At 34.5% G+C, this 25,210-nt stretch overlaps 2 protein-coding genes across 2 annotated transcripts; both read left to right on the forward strand.

Moving 5' to 3' along the window:
* Window positions 1-2,923: 2,923 nt before the first annotated feature.
* Window positions 2,924-20,661, forward strand: LOC123682455 (helicase SKI2W). The gene is made up of 14 exons (XM_045621068.1): window positions 2,924-3,083; window positions 3,143-3,325; window positions 3,390-3,606; window positions 3,720-3,881; window positions 4,560-5,182; window positions 5,517-5,746; window positions 6,828-7,230; window positions 10,534-10,812; window positions 14,312-14,539; window positions 14,730-15,070; window positions 16,594-16,988; window positions 18,912-19,111; window positions 20,042-20,176; window positions 20,376-20,661. The coding sequence occupies exons 1-14, from the start codon at window positions 3,081-3,083 to the stop codon at window positions 20,592-20,594; spliced, it is 3,618 nt and encodes a 1,205-aa protein (XP_045477024.1). The 5' UTR covers window positions 2,924-3,080; the 3' UTR covers window positions 20,595-20,661.
* On the forward strand, window positions 7,245-9,608 carry LOC123682461 (zinc finger Y-chromosomal protein 2-like). Its single transcript, XM_045621076.1, has 2 exons — window positions 7,245-8,500; window positions 8,691-9,608. Exons 1-2 carry the CDS (start codon window positions 8,433-8,435, stop codon window positions 9,406-9,408), a joined length of 786 nt encoding a protein of 261 aa, XP_045477032.1. The 5' UTR covers window positions 7,245-8,432; the 3' UTR covers window positions 9,409-9,608.
* Window positions 20,662-25,210: the final 4,549 nt, after the last annotated feature.

Raw genomic sequence — 25,210 nt, forward strand, 5'->3', positions numbered from 1 at the left:
TTGGTAGACAAAATATTCCCCTCAGAGGGCATCGGGATGATGGTATGATTGAAGTTGGCCAAACACCCTTACAGAATGAAGGGAACTTTAGAGCATTGCTTTGCTTCAGGGTCGATGCAGATGACACGGATTTGGAAAGTCACTTGAAAAACTCATCTAGCAGAGTGATGATACATTAGTGAATCCTATTATAGACTGCTGAGGATTAGAAATAGCTGAATCAATTATCAATCACGTTGCAAAATCACGATTATTCTCTATTACAAGTCAGCTTGGTTCTTAGGTTTGAGAATCTACACCAGTAACAAATTTGAAATAAAGGAAGATTTTCTGACCTTCATTGATGCCTTCGACAACTTGCAATCTGCAAAGAAAAAAAGGAAGAAATAAATTTTGAGGAAAATAAGAGTGATGACTCTGACTCTGCCGATAAAGTTGGGCTTCAAAACAATTTAAGCTCAGACCAGACAGTACTAATCCGAGGAAACGAGTTATCGTTGACAGGAAAATCCCTAGGCCAAATTGTTTTAGGCGAGCTACAGTCCGTTCAACTTCTTTTGAAAAGGTGTGTAGGAATTGGAACAGATGGATGCACAGTTATGATATCAGACAACATGGGTGCTGTGAGAGAAATACAAAATACTGCCAAAAATGCAATAATGACACCATAATATAATCATAAACTCAATTTGAGTATTTTGAAATGTACTAAAATAATCAGCATTGAAAAAACTGTGTGTTCAATAAAGGAAGTGGCATCGTTCTTTTCGTTCCCTAAACGAACTAAAGTGCTATATGCTATATTGGAGGAAAACTCAAACGGTTATGTGAAACAAGATGGGTTGAGAGGCATGATGTGGTTCTGCAATTTTTTTCAACCTTGCCTTCAATTGTGAAATCCCTAGATGAAATAAGTGAGTGGAATGATAAAACTTCCGCAGGTAAAGCAGCCATACTATCAGGGGCATTGTGTGACTCAGAGTTCCTTGTAGGCTTGTTTGTCTGAGTGATGTTTTGGCGCGTACTCTACCCTTAAGTACTCTTCTACAAAAAGAGTCCCTTGATTTGGCAAAAGCTGCTAAAGTAGTCAATCATTTGACAATTGTTTTAGAGAAGAGAAGAACAGAAGCTAAATCACATTTTGAAAATATTTTCACGGACGGTAAGGAAATGGCTAACACTCTGAATTTGAAATTAGGAAACCTAGAACTTGTGGTTGTAAAACCAAACGACCAAATTACGACACTCAAAACCCCGAAGACTATTTCAGGTTATCTTCATATGAACTTCATATGAATCTTCATATGAAACCATTCAAAGCATCATAAATAGGTTTTCGTCTTTGTTGAGTGGTAATAAGATCCTTAAAACTATGAAGTTAAAGGGAGAAGTTAGCTTATGGTAACAAAAGTGGAAAAACGAAGCAATTAACATTGGAGAAATCCATCCAAGTGTTTCAGCATGATGCTTTAACTGACTGATAAAGACATTTACCCGACGATTCACATACTTCTTTATTGCTTTTCTTTGATTTATTTACTTTTCTGTTTACCTATTTTGACTATTTTATAAAAAGATCAACAATTTGTTTTAAATGTACCGGGTTTTTCACCACAATTTACCCCCCCCCCTTTAACTTTGTTACTAAAAGAGGTACAAAAAAATGTTTTCTACAAAAGTTTCACGAAATCGACTGGTGTTTTTCAAAATGATTTCACAAAACGAAATATATAACGGGTGTTTTTTTTCGAGGTATATAACTTTAAGTTGACATTACTGGTCAAGATGGCGACCGATTTAACAGCTGTCAAGTGATTTATTCTCAGTTTGATTTGGCAATTCATCATAAATAGACCCACGCCTGAACAACGCTTGCAAATAGTGCAATTTTATTTCGAAAATAATTGTTCTGTGCGGAATACGTATCGCGCACTACGTCCATTTTGACAGAATTTGAAACTCTGTTGTACTCAGAATAAGAGAGATAGGCCAAACATATGTTACATATTCGAAATCAGGGGAAAAAGAGCTAGTCAAATATAGAAAAATATACGGGTGTTCCATTTCAAAAAATTAAGTTGTAATCAATATGTTGCCCACTCTGTATATATTTCATTTTGTGAAATCATTTTCAAAAACACTAGTCGATTTCGTGAAACCTTTGTAGAAAACATTTTTTTGTACCTTTCAGTAACAAAGTTAAAGGGGGGGTCAAATTATGGTGAAAAACCCGGTACATAGTAATTATAGGAATTCCCCTGTTTTAAAATAAAATTTCTTCTCGAATTGTATATAAATACATATATTCGTTTTTATCTTTCTTGTGTTATTTACTTGGGGTAAAACATAACTGATAATTTGAGTAACTTTATACCATTTCCTTTTTTGTGATATATTTTCAAATCCACAAGATCTCAAGATCTAATAAAAGAGAGCAAATGACGCATGAATTACGAGCGCTTCTGACTTCACGTCAGTGCTTCCTCATTTTTTTCAATATGTGATGTGACATTATTCTGAGATTAAACTTAAGATTTCTAAAATGTTTTAGACATCTCGATTAAATCTTACTCAAAGGACATTGGCCAATCTTCAGTTCGCGTGGCCTAAATTGTTTGGGAATACTGGTGTGTCCTGTGTCCACATATTAGATTTCCTTTTAGTGTATTACACAATTCAGGCGACGAGAACTCGGGATTTCTGGTACTTCCCTTACTTTTCATATGAGGTGCTATATGTATCATGAAATTCTAATATTATTTCCATTGAACGACAGCAACAAAACTTCCTTTTTCTTGCGTAGGTGGCGCTATATCATGAAATTGGCATACTTTCGCTTCAACAACAGATAAGTGAGACAACCTGTTTTTCTAGACATCTGATATCCATTTTTCGTCTCAATTTCTTTGCTATCATTTTAAAATTTAATCTCCTATATAACATGAAAATAAGAGAAAGAATCAAACCATATTAGTTCTAACGTTCATTTGTGGTTTTCTGTGTTCACAATAATGTTTATTTTTGTCAAATGTTTTTCAAATAACTAGAGTGAAATTTTTCTTAATAATACTTTTCAAATCATGGTAATAAATTCAATATCTTCAAAATGTTTGTCTCTAATGACTTGAATTTGTTCTTCTAGTACCGTAAAAGAAATGAATTATCTATTTTACCAGATATTGAAAAGAAATTAGAGCAATTTGCAACAGGTTTAGAAAACTTCTCCATATATGAATATGAAAGATGCCAAATTCATTGGGAGAGAGAACCAAACCCCCTTGAATTGTTGCACTTCGAAGGGTCTCCCCTTAGTACAACATTAAAGGTAAATTATACCTTGAAGTATGAAGTTTTATTAATTTGATTTAACTATGAGATTGTACCTATAGGTTCAAAGAGATCCATTCACTGGAAAAATTGAAGATTTTCATGAAGTACCCATAGAAGCTGTGGGTGCTACACCTATGAATTCAATGTTACTTAATAGAGCACCAATACCTTCAACAAAAGCAGTAAGAGGAAGTTCTTCTTTCATACCTTTTCTTCCAGGTAGCTTTTTGAATGATATTCTGGATATTCCTAAATGTGAAGAGCTTCCCCAGTCAGGTAATCAAGTTTATCTATAATTTGTAAGGAACAGTAAAAATGACATTATTGTATTAACTTTTTGATAAACCTCATATAAATACTCATTATACCAAATATTCTTTTTTCTGCAGAACTGCTGACAGTCCCTCCTGGTTTTTCCAGTGGACTTACTTTGGACATAGATGGGGTGACAGTACTTGAAGAAACAGTAGAAGTAATACCAAGAAATGTTCCACAACAGAAACATGTAATAAATTTAGTGGAATTGGCCCAAAAAGAACAAGACTCACTTGGTTAGTTGTACCTTATAATATGAAATATTATTAGTTTAGTGAGTATTTAATTCAACAATTGTGGCTCGGTGTAGAGGTACAGATGCACTATCCTCTTGTTTCAATTGGACTTAAACTGTTTGTGGAAGAAGGAAAAACGTTGTCGCTCTCCATTTCACTTTCCAAGTTACCTACAAATTTGCCAGCACTGTATGAATTTTTCACATAGTAGATGCTCCATAACCGTAGTACCAATAAGTATTATTGAAGTAGAAGAACTAATGCTGAATATATGGAGCATATATTCCTATTCCTTTCATTCAAATGGCCTCAAAGAATCATATAGAAACTCTTGATGTTTAGCGTTTGACAAATACAAGAAATTCCAGGATATTACTCTACAACTTCTAACACCAAGTTTCATATTTTCAAAAAAATAAGTTTCAGTTGAAATCATAAATTAGTATTAGTACTGTATAACTAATCTTCACTGAAAATTTATTAACTGAAAACAATGTATCTTCTCATGTCTTAAAATCTTCAATATTTTCGAATTTATCGAAACACTGGTTGAGGTACAGATCAATTAGTTTGGCTGTTAAGTGAAATGTCCAAATGACTCATTTTCTAATCCAATTGCTAATCAATAATTTTGTTATTTCAAATATTAATTTCAGATTCATAGCAATTTTTTTTAAGGTTCATGGGAGAGCTCAAGAACAAAATCGAAAGATGAAACTGAAAGTTGTGTTGAACAAATGCATTCTGAAGAAGAAGCTATTATTCCTAAAGAGCCTCTTGTTCTTAATATTAGCAAAGCTCAACCACTTCCTGCTGCCAAAGGTACCGAATGGGCAATTATTCTTGATGCTTCAAAGCCAGTGAAAGATTTCCACCTAAAAATTCCGAAAATGGCTCGTGAATACCCCTTTGAGTTAGACAATTTCCAGAAGCTGGCTATTCTCCAAGTAGAACAGCACAATCATGTTTTTGTTGCGGCTCATACATCAGCTGGCAAGACAGTAGTTGCTGAATATGCTATTGCACTTTCTCAACAGCATAGAACAAAGACTATATACACTTCCCCTATAAAAGCATTATCAAATCAAAAGTATCGTGATTTCAAAAAAGAATTTGATGATGTTGGGCTGATTACGGGGGACTTTCAAACTAATGAAACTGCTAGTTGTCTTATTATGACAACAGAAATCTTAAGGTCCATGCTTTACTGTGGCAGTGATACTACGAGAGATTTGGAGTATGTTATCTTTGATGAAGTACATTACATCAATGATAGGGAGAGAGGTCATGTATGGGAACAGGTGAGTTGATATGAGTTTAATCATTCATTTTATTCATTTCACTTCAAGTTTTCTTTCATGGTTTAATTTCTATTCAAGAAGATTGACATAAATTATTTCTCTACAAATTTAATTAAATTCCAAGGGTAGATACTGTGGTGAATCTCAACAATAACCTAGCTATGTAGTAAACGCTGAAACATTTTCTAATATAGATTTATTCATCTCAAGTATATACACCGATTTAGAATTCATACTGGCAATAGTTGTTTTTAAGATTTTTTTGTCTATGGATAGGTCATTATTAACTTTACATTACTTACATTTACTATTACTGTAAACTTACATCTTTAAGGTGCTCATTATGTTACCCGAAAATGTAAGCGTTATACTTCTGAGTGCGACAGTACCAAAACCTGAAGAGTTTGCTGATTGGCTAGGTAGAACATATCAGAAGAAAGTTTATGTTATCACAACACCTAAAAGACCAGTACCTCTACACCACTATTTATATACTGGTACTGATGGTAAAACAAGAAATAACAAGTTTGCCATCCTAAATGACGACAAGTGGAGTATGGAAGGGTATGTAATCCATATTTTGATATTCATTACAATTTAAATTTACTCTATGATGGTTTTGTCAACATTTGGATATTTATTTATCTTTAGAAAATAGAATTAAATATGACAATATTTATTTTATTTATTTATTTATATTTATTTGATATATGTATGATATATATGTCAATTCAGGATTCATTAAAATAACTAAAACCCACCTTTAAAGACAGTTTGATCAGTCGTATTTAATCAAATTTGCTCTTGTTATATCTTCAAATTGCAGAAATATTATTCATAATGAATTTCAGCCAATACTGATTGGTATTGACGATGCTACTTCATTGAGCTACACACGTGCAGTATGTGATATATGCACTTTGTTCGATGATTTTCATTGCTACACTACAATCTGTTGTAAAATCATGTTTCAACAAAAAATTCAAAATAATTTCTCACCATCCTAAATTACACTGACTTTGAAGAAATACAGTGCAGAAAGAAATATGGTTATGGCCTAATTCTAAAAATAGTATCATCCAATAAATTAGTCAAAAGGACAAATGAAAATCATTTTTGTGAATTTTTCTTATTTAATTTAAAGTAAAATAATCAAATTAGTATTTTATATGAGGAATCCCTCATTCTTATAATGTAATATTAGTTACTGTGAAGTATTATCTTAATAAGTCTATCAATATCACTTTCGAATTATTATTTGACGATTTTAATATAAACCTAAACTATGAGATCAACATGCATTGAATGAAGTGTATTCTATATTCTGATTAGAGCTTTCTGTTCAAACTGCACAGATAATCTAGTGCAGTATACTTTAGTTGCAATACTATATTTCTAAAAATAAATGAGAATTTGAAACTGGTGAAACTTGTAACCATAAAAATAATATCAATTCGGAGAATAATCCCTGGATCATGTTATTTACAATGTGTTTGAAGGTTTCTGTTTGGCATAACTTACAAACGTTTTCTTTTAGAAAAGCCTGTTAATATCCTAAGTTCATTGAGATTGCTTTCATTTTGTGATGAAATCTATAAAAAAAACATTACAAAGTAAAAATAATATTCATTAACCAATTCACCAGATATGTTGTGGCAAAATCTATATTGGATCAAAATGAAAAAAAAGGAGGCAATGACAGAAGGCAGTTTACTGAAAAACAGGACAAAACACTTTGGGTGGCCCTAATCGCTCATCTTCAAACTGAGAACTTACTTCCTGCAGTGGCATTCACATTTTCTAGATCGAAATGCGATAGAAATGCCATCAATTTACATTCAACCGATTTAACAACAGCGAAAGAAAAGCGTAAAATCAAAGGATTCTATCAAAAATGCATCAGGAATTTATCGGAAGCTGATAGGAATGTTCCCCAAGTTATTATAATGGATGATATTTTGAGTAGAGGAATTGGAGTTCATCATAGCGGTGTACTTCCTATCATCAAAGAGATTGTCGAAATGCTTTTTCAGAAAGAACTTATCAAGGTAAATCTTATAGCAGAAAACAAAACAAAAATTCCTTGTCTTTATAACTGCTCATTATATTGAGCACTATACAGGGTAACCATGGTCGATGGTGCAAGGACTTTTAGGGAAAACGAACATATGATTTCATTGAAAACTTGGTTTTTTGGTTCAATCAAACTAAAATATTTTCAGCGCATCGCTTTTATTGGAGACTACTAACAACTTCAAAAGTTTAAATAGAACAGCCAGTATATTATTACTTTTATTGGTTTGCCGCAGCATCTTGATTATTTATGTATTAACTTTCTTGTACCTATCTATAGCGGTTTTCGAGCAATTGATTGATTAACTTTTTTTTGTGCGAAATATAACTTTACTGCTTCAGTATATGGAGTCCTAGAAAGCTGAAATTTCGGGTATGGTTTACCAATATCCCGTGTATCCGTTACGTGTAATAAAATACGTCCCTATACTCAGACAGGGTTGTTCAAAATCACAGGCTCCAACAAGACATACTATAATTATTAAAAAGTGCGTTTTTTCAAATGGAATAATCTTCATATCATGAGATGTATTGAAAGAAAATTAAATTTCCTTTCAGACGACGTAACATGTTCTTATACCTAAATTGTAAGATTTTCTAATTGAAAGCAAGTTTTCATCTCAATAGCAATATTAGGATACATTTGTATTTGATATCCACAAAATATCATGGAACATGTAAATTATAATATTTTGACTATTGGCATAAAATAGTGTTGAATTCTATAACGAATAATGGAAGAACAATTAAAAAAAAATAAAAAAAAAAATTAAAGGCAATAAACGATATGCACAAGTTTTGACGAAATTGTTCATTCTTCACGGCCAATATGGTAAAATTGTACAGAATGTTCATTGAGATGTTCCTTCTTGAACCAATGAACTAGAGCGACTTAATTTCGTCCTGAAAGTTATGCCCTTTGAAGTCACATTGTGACGAATTACTTGTTTTTTTGTTTCATTAATAATAAAAAATCATTAAATATTTTATGGTTTGCTCAATCATATAATAGTTCACGCTTCTTCCGCCAATGGCATTGATATTCCATAGCATAGAAATATCTATCATTAAAATATCAATTACTCAGTAGTTTGTCTATGATAAGCAGAACTTCTTCTCTGTCAAAAGTACCTCATATTTCTTGAAAAATTTGCAAGCAATTTTCAAAAATATTTAAATGGAGATCGAAATGTTAAAAGTAGAAGTTGATCAAGATGAGATCAAAGAATCATTATTCAGCTACAAGTGAGAATTTTATTCACATTATTTTCTGAAAATATCAAAAGTATCTATGGAAAAATACACATTACTAACCAAAAAATTTTCAAATGAAAAACTGGATATTTGGGTTTTTGAAAGATTATCTACTCGTTTCATTCAATCCGATAACATGATGATGGATCAGAAATTATGTTATTACAATGATTTGTTTCAGTGCTCAGTACGTAGATGATGAAGTGTTAACTTATAAACTAAATATTGAAGCTGTTGAACAATTTGTAGAAGGAAATGAGGAATCTGCTGAGACAATAGAAACTCCAAAAAAATATGAAATTGAGATATTATCCGATTTTAATTTAATTGAGTCTCCCAAGGAGATCAATCCAAAAAAATATAACTTCAACTTTTGTGATTTTGCTTCAGTTCGAAATGTAAATCTTAAAGAGCATATAAATTCAATTCATTTGAATATTAAGCAATACGAGTGTCAACTATGTGATTACGCCGCAGCTCAAAAGGGCAATCTAAAAACTCATATAGAATCAGTTCATTTAAATTTGAAGAAACATAAGTGTCACTTATGCTATTTTGCTTCTGCTCGAAATGTGAACCTTAAAAAGCATATAGAAGCGGTCCATTTAAATTTGAGGAAGTATAAATGTGAAAAATGTGATTATGCCACAGCATATAAAAGTAACTTAACTCAACATATGAATTCAGTTCATTTAAACTTGAAAAAACATGAATGTCACCTATGTGATTATAGATCAGTTCAAAAGAGACGTCTCCAAGAGCATATAGAATCGATGCATTTAAATATAAAGAAAAATAAGTGCCCCTTATGTGACCATGCATATGTTCAAAAAACAAACCTTAAAAATCATATAGACTCATTCCATTTAAACAAAAAAACACAAATGCCACTTGTGTGACTATGCAGCAGTTCGAAAACAACAACTCAAAAATCATATAGAATCAGTTCATTTAAATTTGAAGAAACATAAGTGCCACTTATGCAAGTATAATTGTAGTCAGAAGATTGATTTCAAATCTCATTTGGAATCTGTTCATTCAGAAGTTAAATAACATTGAATTGGAATTTTAAAATTCTAATAAATCCACAATGTAACTATTTTTTTGTTTCATTAATATGTAATAAAAACTACTGAAATATTTTATTTTATTCAATTTAGAGGGCAGTCCAAGAGGAAATTCATTTGAATGCAGAATACTGTTAATACATAATGCAGTTAATCAGTTATAGTAAAAAAAATCACAAAACTGAGGAACAATTTCCATGAAATATAATAAATGGAACGAAAACTTGCTTTTAATTAAGAAATCATACAATTTAGGTATATAGGAACATGTTATATCGTCTAAAAGGAAATTTCATTTTCTTTGAATACTTCTTATGATAAGCAGGTCATTTCATTTGAAAAAACGCTATTTTTTTGTTGAAGCTTGAGATTTTGATCAACCCTGTATAATTAGGAACGTATTTTATTTCACGTAAATGATACACGGGATTTTGATAATTCATAGCCGAAATTTCAGCTCTTCTAAGATGCCAAGTACTGAAGTGATGAGTGTTTAATTAAAGCTTTGTTTTTCAAAAAAAAAGGAGTAATAATTCAATAACTCAAAAATCGCTTTAGATTGGGACAATGAAGTTAATACATAAATAACCAAAATGCTATGGCAAAATGAAAATGGAATAATATACCGCGGCTGCTCTATTTGAAATATCGAAGTTGTTAGTACATACATTTTGATATGAGCGTTAACACCAATACGCTGAATATTTTAGATCGATAGAGCAGTGGTTCCTACCTAAGAAACCAAATTTTCAATAAAATCGTAAGTTTCACTGTAGTAAAAGCCCAGGGTACCATCGACTGTGGCCACCCTGTATAAAACGACGCACCTAAAATTAATTGGTCATTGTTTTTTGAAAAAGCCTTCTAAACATTCGCTGCCTATTTTTGGCACTAACAAAATGCAAACAATGTGAACATACACCCTGAATGGTAACCTCATCAAATTGATTATTCTAGATATTGTTTGCTACTGAAACTTTCGCTATGGGTGTCAACATGCCTGCAAGAACTGTTATTTTTGATTCAATAACGAAACATGATGGAAAAGAGTGGAGAAATCTTGAGCCTGCTGAGTACATACAAATGGCAGGTCGGGCGGGAAGAAGACAACATGATAAAGAAGGTACTGTCATTATATTGTGTAAAAACAATTTACCTTCCGAGATAACGTTAAAGGACATGATGATGGGAAAGCCACAGTCCTTGAAAAGCCAATTTAGACTTACATATGGCATGGTGAGTTATACTAATTTTTTTTCTCATTATGGAACTCATTCTGAAACTGTTATGATATAAGTTTTAATCGACAAATTGAAGCTTTTTTTTACCAGTTTGCTATCCTTTGAGGGGTACAATCATTCTAGTGATGACATTGATTATTCTTGTTCTCTCTTTTCCAAGTTAGATTAAAATTAGGGAATCCAATCCTGCACCAAAATATCAATCCCGCAAATCCGCGGGATAAAAATTATCAATCCCGCGGATCCGCAAGAATGCGGGATTGTTAACAATATATCGGGTGTCCCAAGGTAAGTGGCCTATTAGATTATTATGGAAACTATTGATGGTAAAGATTTCAAATTTTGTGGATAGATATTTGGCCATGTAAGGTACATTTTTAAAATAATTTCACATTTCCAGTGTTGCCGGATGTACGACAATTTGGCAACAACTTTGTTATTTTAAATGGGACATCCGGTATTTCTATTTTTTTTATGATACTCCATAAAATATTAAATCTATTCACTCTTACTTTTCCATCCCTATCTTCAACGGTTTTTGAGTTATTAATTATTGTTACAAATTTTAGATCAAATGGGCGTATTAAGAAAATGACTCTAGTTCGCTCAATATTTGAGATTTAAGTCAGAAATTTTGCAAGTCGTTAGATATTGATCTGATCTGTGTCACTGCTTTTGAATTATGGTTGTCAATAGTACAGGATGGACCAAAAAAAAATCATCATTTGCCAAGTTACAAAATTGTAAAAAAGTCTATTTTTTCAAATTAGACACCTAGTATATTTTTCAATTTTTAGAATCAGTACAACACACTCTACAATTTTTCTTTTCACGTCCCTATACCTATCTCAACTGGATTCCGAGTTATATGCGTTTATTAGATTTCACATTGATTCAATAAGCGTTAATTTCTTTTGCATTGTTATTTTCTCTTGTCGTTCATAGATCGATATATCAATGAATCAGTTCAATCCATAAATGTCAAAATAAACAATTATTGCCTAACAGGTGTTTTGTTCCGAGGTTTTTCTATAGATAATGGCTCAAGAAAGATATACACATATAACGCATATAACTCGGAATCCAGTTGAGATAGGTATAGGGACGTGAATAGAAAAATTGTAGAGTGTGTTCTACTGATTCCAAAAATTGAAAAATATACTAGGTGTCTAATTTGAAAAAATAGACTTTTTTACAATTTTGTAACTTGGCAAATGATGATTTTTTTTGGTCCATCCTGTATTATTGACAACCATAATTCAAAAGCAGTGACACAGATCAGATCAATATCTAACGACTTGCAAAATTTCTGACTTAAATCTCAAATATTGAGCGAACTAGAGTCATTTTCGTAATACGCCAATTTGATCTAAAATTTGTAAAAATAATTAATAACTCAAAAACCGTTAAAGATAGGAATGGAAAAGTAAGAGTAAATAGATTTAATATTTTATGGAGTATCATAAAAAAATAGAAATACCGGTGTCCCATTTAAAACAACAAAGTTGTTGCCAAATTGTCGTACATCCGGCAACACTGGAAATGTGAAATTATTTTGAAAATGTACCTTACATGGCCGAATATCTATCCACAAAATTTGAAATTTTTACCATCAATAGTTTCCATAATAATCTAATAGGCCACTCACCTTGGGACACCCGATATCTACTCTTTGTACTCAACCTATTAAACATGCTTATAAAAAGGCCTATACTATAGTATAAAAGTGTTTATTTAATGGCAACAGCTGTCAAGTTTTGCCGCGGGTAAACTCGAAAAAATCTACCGACAAGTGCTGTCTCACAGTTGTTCCAACTGGAAACCATTTTGTTATTCAAAATTGAGCCTTTGTGATTGGTGGAAGGAAATTGAGTCGAGGGTCGGAGTTGTAAACAGCTTCCAAGTATGTATCCGTACCCTTTTTCCATCTGCATTCAAAAAGGTCATTTAATGTTTTAATAACTGGTCAAGTGTTGTTCGTACTCGTGCTCGTACAGCCATAGAAGAAGCCTTTGATTCAGGTACTCGCGCAGAAGGAATACTATGATTTGATTCCTCTTCTAAACTCAAAGGCGATGTTTCACGTCTCATTGCTAGATTAGATAAAGATACTTTATCCTCATTCGCATAAGTGAAATGGTCTTCAGTTTGGGATTATGCTTTGTCTTCTACAGATGTCTATATTTGCAACCTGTCAGTCAAACTCTTAATTTCATTTCGTAAGGTTCATTTGCTATGAAGTACAAATGTATCTTCTTTGACCTTTTGCAGACATTGACTGTTATCCCAGATTTTCCAGATATTTGCCTGGGTTTTCTAAATACTGTACCATGGAAAACCCCGCAATTTTGATCCCGTAGAATTTCAGAGGGATCCCGCATTCGCGGGATTAAAATTCATATGCTGGCAACAAAACCTCGGTATAAAATAATATCTCAGGTGAATTCCTATATCAAAAATAAATTACCAAACATGTATGTATTATTCAACCAAATTTATGGTATTGTCTTCAATGTTGGCCTCTACTGAAGTAATTCATTTAAGGTAACATATAATCCAATTATCATTACATTCTAAAGGCCCTTTAGGAATCAACTATAGTACTAACAGCATATTCTCTCTTGTCATCTATCGACTAGTATTTCAAAGTGATAAATTTGATTCTTGAAAAGAGAAAATAGTAGACCAGAGCCATATCAAGGAAATATTGCAGTTGTTTGATAAGGTTAGTCAAGTTTCTGGCCAGAAATTCGTTATTATGGTGAAATAACCATGAGTGTATTCCACAGAACTACATTTACAATAAAAAGTTTCAGAAAATTCCTTCTGTTTGGTATTTTAATCCATTGATCCACAAAAACACTTCTAGTGAACTGACAAAATAGATTATTGTTAACAAACTAAATAACGCATTACCAGTGGTGAATCCAGGAGTGTGTCCGCGGGTTATTACCCCCTGGAGTATGACTGATACCCCCTGAAGAAAAAGACTAATAAAAATAAAAGGAATTGTTGACAATAGAGAGCGTTACTTGAATTCCCTAGGCATGTCTCATATCTGTTTGGAGTGCTATGGTCGGGTTTTTTTGGGACAGTTAAGTGGATATAATGGTTTCGTTGTTGACACATCTTCCTCGCTCCTTGGTCTGTCAAGATGAAAATTGGTCAGGAGCGTTTTCATGTCCGAGATACGTCACTTTGCAAAACACTAACTCTGTTAGCCACAAACCTTTGAGCACGGCCTTATTCAATTACAACCACAATTCTTGCACTTTCAATCTCACTTATCACTCTATTGTTAATGTTGAAAAGTCCTTCATATGAGAATAAGATGATCCGCAAAACTTTTGAATCCATATACAATATCTTGAAAATTGTTACAATCTAAAAATTATTTTTTTTTCTGAATCATAATTCATAATACCTGCATCGATTGCTATGATCATCATCTGCAAATGTTTTTTTTTGTGCTATTAGAATCATGTGATTTCTAGGTACTCAGTCTTCTTCGAACAGAAAAATTATCAGTTGAAGGGATGATGTCTCGTAGTTTCTTAGAAGCAGATCATCAGAAAAAAATGACAGAATGGAGGAAAAGACTAGTAGATGTAGAGAAAGAAATCTGTGATATATGTAAAGATGAATTAAACAACTACTTGCAACCTCTTGTAGCTTACTTTGATAGTGCTAATGCCTATTTCAAGCAACGAGCTGTAGTTATGGTAAGATTGTTATTTCAATATTTATTATATAATGTTTAAATACAAGTTAAGCTATTCAGTGATGAAAGTGGAACTATTTTTATTGTTTCACATTATAATTATTATTAATTTCAAGGAATCTATAAATTGAATTTTGGTTTTACAGATTTTCTCATTATATTTTTAGTTATACTTTTCGATATCTTTTCAGCCAAATGTTATCAGTCATGTACAAAAAGTTATGACTCCTGGTAGAATTTTATTAATCTGTTGGAAGAACCACATTAACAAACTAGCACTTCTGCTCTCCACAGCTCGTGGAAATCAGTACAAAGTTTTAATACTCACCGAGAAAGATTTACAAAATTGTAAACTTGATGAAAAAACATCTTTATGGTACAAAATGATATCTTTGGCATCAATGAAAATCTACTGTCCTGTTGGAAGTGTGGATCACGAACTGATAGAAATAGGACCACTTGAAATATTGGAAATAACTGGCAAAGTTATCAAGACTTCCCCTGAATTAATAATTAACGACTGGAATAAAAGGTGAGGCTATTGATGAGACTTACTTTCTTGGTATAGAGCCTTGTTTAAAATAGTTTCAGAGTTTCATTCTTTTTTTTTTGTTCGATAATAGTTGGTTTACAGGAAAAAAGGTCAAGTTTTTTAGAACAAAACCGCTTCTTAAAACAAGGCCGTCTAGTTTTTATTTCAATAAAAAATCATGTTTAGGGCTAGTTTTAAAATGGTTTGAGTCATGTCATTACAAGATGGAAATAAATATATGATTTTTGATAAGAATCTAATCGGCCTTGTTTTAAGAAGTGGTTTTGTCCTGACCTTTTTTCTTGCTAACCGACTATTATACACAATAGTACTCCAATGTATCTCTTTCGGCTCTTACTGTCATTGTTACTGATATAGACAGGGTTTTGTGAATTTCATCTACTAATAAGCAGACCGCCCTGTATATTTTCTTCATATTGAACAGAAATGTTTCTTATTTAATGCTTAAATTAATTATTCAATAATCGCAAATCCAACTCTGGGTTGAAACAAATTACGAAACAACACATTGTTTTTTGGAATTTTGAAAATTCATTAGCACATTGAAAAAAGCACAGAAATCTGAACTGATACGTATGCTTTACACACACTGTTTACTTTTTTACGCAGACAGTTTTACTCTACAAATATTTAATTTACAAGTTTTTAAAAACATGTGTACCAAAAATTGGTCATAAGCTCGGTTATAAGTGACTTTTAATAATATAAATTATTAGAAATGTTCTTTCTGAAATTTGGTCACATTGTCCATGAAAAATGAACAATTTCATAAAAATTTCATTTGAATTGTTACCATCTATTTTAGTTCATTTCAAAGATACCTAACACAAAATATTGCAAAATAATGTGACTTTCATAGACTTGCTTCTAATTTGATAATCTTCCAATCCAGGTATAGGAATATGATATATCATTTGGACGGAAATTTAATTTTTTCTCAGTAAATCTCAAAATATACAGGGAATTCCATTTGAAAAAATGCACTTTCAACCGTTTTTGTTGGTCTCGGTAACTCATCGAATTTGAATGACCCTGTATAATTAAAAGCTTATTTCGTAACACTCACCTGATGCATACGATCTTGTAAATCTGCATCCGAAATTTCAGCTTCCTAAGATTTCTAGTATGGAAGTTAAGAATGTTTAATCAAAGCTATGTTTTGCACAAAAAAAAAGAGGAAATCATTTAATTACTCAGAAACCGCTGAAGATGAGTATGAGAGAGTAAAACCAAAATTCATGTTACTACGATAAATTGAAAAATGCAATAATATATAGGGTGTGCCATTTGAAATAACAAAGTACCTTCTACTCTTCGACATAAGCAGTCTATTGTTATCATCAAATTTTTGTTCAAACAAAACTATTCAAACTATTCTCATCAGATTAAAAACAAACAAATGATTAATTTGCACATCAGATGATAATAAAGGTAAACAGTGATATTATGTTCAAAAAAAATTTCAATGGAAAATAGTTACGTGAATTGAATATATTTTTCAGACTGCAACCAAGATTCAAAAATGACCCACCCGGCCAAACTGTTATGAAGGCTACACAAGAACTTCATAAACTTTCTTTATCTGCTAATAATCCCGAGACAGGAACTCTTCAATATTTACACTTTATACAAGATCTTCATGTGAAAGAAAGCACACTCTACCTGGAACTAACAGAAATGTATAGACTAAAAGAAAAAGTACATGATACTTTATTTGGAACCCAAATTCCTAACTTTGTAGAACACTTTTCAATAGTCTTCTCAAAGAAATATCTTGAAGAAGAAAGAGACAACTTAAAATTTCTGTTGTCAAAATCAAGTTTAGCTCTATACCCAGACTATCAAAATCGAATAAAGCTATTGAAACATTTTGAATATGTTGATAATGATAATATTGGTAAGTAGAAACAATTTTCTTTAAACATAAATTGAACAACAATGTTGGTTCTGTAGTAGTTCACTTCAGATTCCCATTATGAATTTTTAATAGTGATTTCGGAACAACTTTCTCTATAAAAATAGCAAATGCATGCTTGACAGGTTCCATTTATGCCTTCATCATCATCAAATCATATGATATGGAAATTTCACTTTGAAATTGTTTTGGATGAAAGTACATTTTTTTTTTTAACAAATGCTGAGTTTTCATGCCATCTTCCATCAACGAAACACAAATTTCATATGGAATTGTCGGATGGATTTTGTCCAGTAACGAACATAGAACCGAAATATTGAGACCTGAAACCTATCTTGAAAATTTCAAGTCTCTACAGCTTATTCGGTTTGTGAGTTATCGTTCACTGATGGCTTGGATGACGGAAATAATTGATTTTGATCTCGAAATCTTCATGATTCAGACTACTATGCTCAAAATTCAAAATAACATACATTTGGATATGAAGATTAAATTAATCATAAATTTTGGTACTTATTTACCCTATCTAAATACCCTCGAGAAATCAAAAGGAGCATAGAAAGAGATGGATAGATGGCACAATTGCTATAGCTGGAAAAGAATGGAGGAGAACGGCAAATGACAGAGAAGCATGGAAGAAACTGAAAGAGGCCTATGTCCAACACTGGATGAGTGAAAGCTGAAGAAGAAGATTTACAGATAGGGATCTGTAGCGAAGATTAATGATTCAATAAACTGCCATAATTATAACAAAAAAGTAGGACTACAAGAAACACCCTGCAGGGCCGGAGTTGTCGGCAATTTGGCCCAGTTTGTTGGCCGTCTCTTCATATCTCATCCTTGATTCTTAAAAACAACATAAGATAAAAATCTCTTCAAACCGCCTTTACTAAGCCGCGTGTATATTAAATAATACAAAGACATTGGATTTTTCATGTTTACTGTATACTATGTGTATTTCGATATTTTCGACTTATGTATATGTATCTGTTCTGTTTTGCTGATTTATTTCATTCAAAAACCTTGATAATAGTTGGTGTAATATTATATATTACCTGAAACATTTCAATATTTTTCATTCACTAGAATTTAATTTTATTTACCCATGATGATTGCAAGATTTTTCATTGCTGGAAGAAAGTTCTGCGTTATCTTCGGAGAGGGTGGGGTTTTTTGTGGGGGTGGTTATGAGGAAGGCTATGTTGTTATTGATGCTTTTTCAACAGGGCCACTGAAAAATTCTTTTCTTCAGGCGTCAAATTACACGCACCGGCCTTGACACTCTGATATCTTGAAAACAAGCGTTTGCTTTGCTTATAGAACTTTTTTCTTAGAATTTTCCAAGGAATTTTCATTTTCCCATTTTCCTTCAATTCAGGAAAACTTTGTATATGTATGAGATTTTATCATTGGTTTCATTTTTCAGAGAACTATAAATATTGAACACTACATTGAAGCACCTGATATGTATATCATTATGTGCATAATGCTGCATATTTGTTGTGGGTTCAAAAAATTCTTAAAATGGTGTTCAAAAAGCCAAAATAACAACTAACGAACTCAATTCAAGTGAAATCGCTCCTTTTATTACATCGCCAGTCGTAATTGTCAGTAGGACATATTTGGTTGCTTATGCTGGTTAATGTTTGAAATATCTTGATGCACATGGCAAATTCAATGAATGGAAACAACTAATTTTGTGGGAACTGCAATCAATGTTATGTTGCATCTGTTTTATAATAAAGGGAGAACAAAAAATGATTAAAACGAAATAAACTTACAATCATCTACAGAATCACTTCAAACTTGGACAAACTTTTTATATCCCCATCTGATTTTTTCAGTTTAAATCAAATGATTTCGGAAGGACTAGTCAGAAATATTTACGATCTTTTTCTTTTGCAGTTAGAATGAAAGGAAAAGTAGCCTGTCAGATGGGAATGAATGAATTACTCATCACTGAACTTATATATCGGAATATATTGGGCGATTTGAAACCTGCAGAAGTTGCTGCACTTCTATCAACCCTGGTCTTTCAAGTGAAGTCTAGAAATAAGGAAGACGTAAATGAACTGCTAAAAGGACTGGAACCATCTTTACAAAAGGTTTGTTCATTTTAGGAATTAAATCTGGTAAAATGAAATGTGTGAACAAATCATTGTATACTTGGTGAAAACATCTTATTAGCAGTAAAATATTTCTGAAAGTAAGGCCAAATTGATTTAGTTGGCTGTGAAAGCCAACAAGAAGGGGGTGAACTCCCAAGGAATCTAGAATATTGGATATTCCGAGAAATTTCATAAAGGATCAATATTTTTTAAAGAAATCTGAAAGAACCTGTAACCTTGTTTCAGTGAAATTGAGGATTTTGATTTCCGTATATTGGAATTATGGGAAAATTTTCTGAAATTATCCAAATCCTGGAATTTTCAAATCATAATGATGAATTTTATTTCCAAAATTGCACTCCGGTCTTTGAACATTGATATCTTCTGGGAAGTTGTAATTTACTTATACGCAATGGATATACTAAGTCTAAATCTGTAATTCTCATGGCACCTTTAATGTCCCCAACCTAAATATCCATACCAAATTTCATCAAAAATCGAACAAGAATAATGTGAAATATTGCGTTCTCAGGTATTTCACTTTTGCACATTAGCGAAAAACAACTTATATCCGAAAGAACTGTAATTTCGATGAAATCTCATATAACGTCATTCTTTTTCAACCTCGCCCAAAATTATATAAAGAACTACTCATGATATAATTCATTGAAATTCATTTTCAATATTTTATCCGGGATAGCGAGAAAATCTGCTACCTAAAGCTTCAGACATCAACTCTAGAATTTTCTATTTTGAATGCAAAACAAGTTTGCATCATAAACAGTATTAAGATTTATTTAAATTCCCATAATAAACCCATTACTTTCTAATAAGATGTTAAAGAATATTTGTAGGTATCTTATTTTCAAAACTAATTTATAAAAAGTTCAATCGATCTACATAAAATTTACAATATTTACTTTGTAGGCTATTGATCAGTTGAAGAATATTCATGCAGATATTCTAAACAAAGAAGGAGAGTTACAAATCAGGAGTGAGGATATCCAAGAAGAACTCAATTTTGGTGTAGTGAATATAGTGTATGAGTGGGCTTCTAAAAAGGTAGAGTTTTACTATCATTATTTAGTACATAATAACAAATATTCAAATTTTAAATAATTTTTGTTCATCTAAAAGCAATTTGACTTGGCACACAGCATAAACTTAGCAGTTTATGCTGTGAATTAAAAACTAATTATAACATTGCAATTTGTAACAAGTCTAGATAAAAATATGTAACACATTCTATTTGTTGTTCCAGTCATTTGTTGAAATAATGCAACACACAGATTACCAGGAAGGAATAATTGTCCGATGTATACAACAGTTGAATGATACCATTTGTGATGTCCGTGATGCTGCTAAAACTATTGGAAATATTGCCTTGCGAGAAAAAATGGAAGAGGCTTCAAATGCCATCAAGAGAGATATTGTTTTTGCTGCAAGTTTGTATACTCAATCAGAAGCAAATTATGTTTAAAAATATTTTAATGAAACTTATTATTATATCGAAAGCTGAATAAATTTCTATTGAAATTGGTTTTAAATTTGTCTTGATTATTTTCTACATATTATATAATATTATAGTTTCTGGCTTATATAAATAATTGCCAAGTGAAAAAGTACTTTTTCTGTCTGCAAACTTAATTTCAACAAGTTATTTATTTTGTCCATAGTTTGAATGAGAATTCAATCAAATTAATTTTGATAATTAAATAAAAATATTCTGAAAGTTCCCCAAATATAAGAAATAATGCTATGTGAATAAATGAAAAATATTCCCTCTTTGAAAAGATTCATTACTACACCTTTTCAAATTGTACTTCAGAAAGCATAAAATGTAATTGAGAAAAGCGGATTGAGTTTCAGGAGATGGAAATTGTAATTCAGAATAGGGATTTTGAAATTTAGAAAAAGAACCTTATATTCAGAAACGGTAATTTGTATTTCAGAATAGCAAAATGTGATTCAGAAAAGGAAAAATTGATTTCAGAATATATAAATTGGAATTTGATAATTTGGACATGTATTTCAGAATAAATATGGGTCTTAATCCCGGAAATTTGCACATTATGTGTTCGGCTGTATCTACCTCCTTTCCACAAAGCCTGAAAATCTCATCTGTTGCCTTATCCATGCGTTAAAAAGGTATTTGCACCGACAGTTTCCTGTCAGCAGTCCCACCATTATCCGAAGCTCAGTTCGTGGTAGCTTCAAGAGCTTTCTGGTATAGGTCGGTGAAAGCGCCACAAATTGCTTTGTCTTAGCAAAACCAGGAGTGTTCCTCCAGGGGGTTATTCTATTGTCCCACTCCCATTGTTGGTCAGCTGTTAAAGATCTTTATTCAAGTAGACAGTGTGAATTACAAAAAGTGCAAGTGTATATAGGACACAATTCAATGGTACATATAAGTATATATCACAAGGTAACAAAGGAATGTAGGCAGTGAACAATGGTATGAGAGAAAATCAAAAATTGTCTCTGATGACGCTCAACCGTTCACTCTCACACACTTAAAGCGGAAAAGGCCATAATCCCGAACACGAACACACATGCAACACACACAAAAGATCAATTACGCTCTGTGGATCTTGCCAGAGGTAGCAAAAGATGAAATGCTAGTCCCACGCTCTGCGACTGACATCTTTGTGGATGGACCATCCTCCTCGTAGAGTTGTCATCACGAGGTCCCTTCTAATTGGCGTGGTGTCTATTGAGAGGGCTTGTAGAAGGGCACTGCTTTCTCGGCACCAGAACCCCCTCGCTCCGATGATGAAAGGTAAAACTCGAATGCTTCTGCCAGGATTCCTTGCCGCCACCACCTCCAACAGCTCTGGCTGATCATATGTCGCTCTTTTCAGATCATATGTTTCAGAGAGCGACCTAGGGGCCTCCCATGACACCCCCACGTCTGCAACTATCACCTCCGCGCCTTTGGTGCAGATCATATCGGGCTTGTTGAGCCTGCCTCTGGTGTCTCTGATGTGAGGCTCCTCGACAACTTCCCATCCCTTCTTTCGAGCTGCATCGACGATCCTCTTCACTACAAAATTGTGCCTGTTCATCCGCTTGGTATGGCCAAGTGGGCATTGCTGGAGCATATGGGAAAGGGACTCCACCTTACCGCAACCAGCTCTGCACATCCTGGATTCACGGGGGCCATACGGTAGCCCTCTCGTGGGCAGCGATTTGGTTCTCAACTTGATTGCTGCGATATAGTCCTCCCCTGACCACACCATCGGCGGTGAATGAACGTAAAAATTTGAGGCACCGTCGTTCTCAGCTTGTCGTGTACCTCCTCCATAGAATGATCTCTCCAATATTTCCGCATTGTTCTTGTCGACCGCATGCTTGGTGTTGAGATGTGGCTTGATCATTTTTCTCACGCGGTCGGTCCAGGAAGTATTAGATGTCATTACTCCATCAAAAAGTTCACAGGATCGTCTCGTTTTCTCTACTCTAGCCATCATGATTATTGGGATCTTCCTGGAGAAGGAGAACACACCAAGACCCCCCAGATGTACGGGAGTATAAAGACTTTCATCGATTATGTGTACAGGCAGTCTTAGAATCTTCTTTACTGCTCTTCTTATCTGCCTGTCCGTTTTCTTTAGGACCTTGGAGTTGACTGAAGGGGATTGCATGGAGTGTACATATCTCGGTATTAAATAGTGATTCACGAGATCAAACTTCTGTTGGGGCTTCAAGGGTGCTCTCATTATGCGGCCCAGTTGGGCATCCAGGTTGGTGGAGTCACATGGGGTAACCCCGGCACAGGTGTAGTGGTGCCCAAGGTATTTGAAAGTGTCGGAGACGGTCTCAATTGGGGGAATAGGAATTCCTGCCACGTAAAACTTTGGCGCCGGGTGGAGGAACAGCGTCTTCTTTCCCGGCACGGCAGCCAGGTCCAGGGACGTGCACTTATCGGGGTTAAGTGTGAGATGTCGCGCTTCAAAGAATCTCAGCGCGAATCTCAGTAGGAACTGAGCATCCTTGGTGCACTCTGCCATCAAAAGCAGGTCATCGGCGTATCCAAGAACGGACACATTGACACCACCGATGTGAACCCCCTTTCGTTCTTTTAGGGAATCCAAGAGCTCATCAAGCACCATGTTGAACAGGATGGGAGCAAGAGGATCCCCCTGCTTGACCCCTCTCCAAATCCTGAAAACTCCAACCTCCTCTCCCCCACAGTACATCGTCGTCGACTGGTCTCGGAAGTTGGCCATAATTAGAGAGATGGACTGTGGATCGACTTTAAATCTCCTGAGTGCCCTCAGGACGGACGAGTGGGACACACTATCAAACGCCTTCTTCAGATCCAGAGTCAGGACGGTAAGAGGCTTTCTCGCCTTTCTCCTTTCTTTTATGATAGTTTGGAGGGTGAGGTTGTTGGCAAAGCATCCATCCATGCTGGTGAATCCCCTCTGACACTCATCGAGCCTCACCGTCGCCGAAAGTCTCCCTGCCACTATCTTATTGACAATTCGCAGCAGAATGGAAGATATCGTAATGGGACGCCAGTTGTCCACTTTATCCAGATTGATCTTAGTTTTAGCTATGAGTATAGTCCTACTGTGCCTTAAGGGCGCAGGTATATAGCGCGAGAGCAGTATCATATTGCACAGGAATTCAATCTTTTCTAAGGGTATCCTTGATAGACGACTTGAATCAATACCATCCGGTCCAGCGGCGGTCTTGCCTATGGCTCGAATGGTTTCCCGGATGGTAATAGAATCTATCGGTGCATAGATGTTCACCTGATCCTTGTTTAAATCTGTAATGGGCAGGTCGTCTGGTGGAGAGGGGGACTCGAAGATCTCTCTATAATGGCTCATGATATCCTCTTTTGAAGGAGTGGTGCTATGGGTAGCTTGCTGGATGTCATCAATTATCTCCCTTGCCAATTCCTTCTTATTCGTCTTGTATTTATTTTGGGTATATTTATACAATTGAGCCCTCAGACGACGCCTGCCCTTCCTCTCTGTCAATATCTCCGACGGCACAACTCGCCTAGCTCTCATCGCCCTACCATATAGCTCACACAATCTGGTGGTCCACGCATCCAGGTTCTCCTTGAACGTGTCTTCTTTCCTACACACTGACCGACAGATCGCAATCGCGTCAGCGTCCTCCGACCTACCACACAACTCCAGCAGGTGTCGCTCGACTGGGTCTTCACTCTCTTCCGGCACCGGCTCCAGTCTGTTATCGGCGTTCGGATCAGTCTCCACCGAGGTATTCTCCGCAATCGGCGGCATTCGTTCATATACCGAACGAGAAGCGACAGATGCAAGTGTCCGAGGGCCAGCATTCAGCACCCCCAACGTTGGGTTCTCCATCGAGGTAGGCACCGATGTCAAGGTCTGCCCTGCCTGAGACCTGGTGTATGGTCTCGTCATATTGGACATCACCGGAGCTAGTTGTTCAGGAGTAACCGGTGATGTATCTTCCGATAGGGCACTCCGCTGGAATCTCTCCACCATCTCTTTATATCGGACATTATATCTTTTTTTGCGAAGGCCCCCTCTCGGTCGTCCCATCATATCTGCCAGATAGTCCAGCAGTCCGTCACCACTATAAGTCGCCTCCAGCCTTGCCATCTCTTCAAGTTCTCCATCAGTCCACATTTGTCGTCTGTTAGTTGACTCTGTTTCCACGTATAATTCGTGGTTGTATTGTTGTGGGTGGGCCACAGAAAGGTGCTTTCTCATGGCCATGTAGCTGGCAAAATCACGTTGACAGTATTGGCAGGTCTTCTCAGAGGAACCGCTGCCTGGTGCACCCCTGCAGTATCTTTTTTCATGGTCTCTTCGGCCTCTCTCCGTGGCGTATGCCTTGCCGCAAGCGCAGGTAAACATAATAATGTTCGCGGTCAGACGGAATGAACAAAAATCTCTCGTCTCGACTCAGCAACACAAATAACAAACACGAACAATAATTCACACCCAAAGTGTAGCTCTCCCGATATAGGTGAAGAAATATACATCGCCGTGGGCTCCAACACATCATCCAGCAAAGCGGGTCCCATCAGTTCTGGTCATCCTCCATCATGTGGATACAATCCCTACAAATCCTGTATAATCATTAATCTGC

This window comes from Harmonia axyridis, chromosome 1 (genome assembly GCF_914767665.1).
Source record: "Harmonia axyridis chromosome 1, icHarAxyr1.1, whole genome shotgun sequence".
Lineage (NCBI taxonomy): Eukaryota > Metazoa > Arthropoda > Insecta > Coleoptera > Coccinellidae > Harmonia > Harmonia axyridis.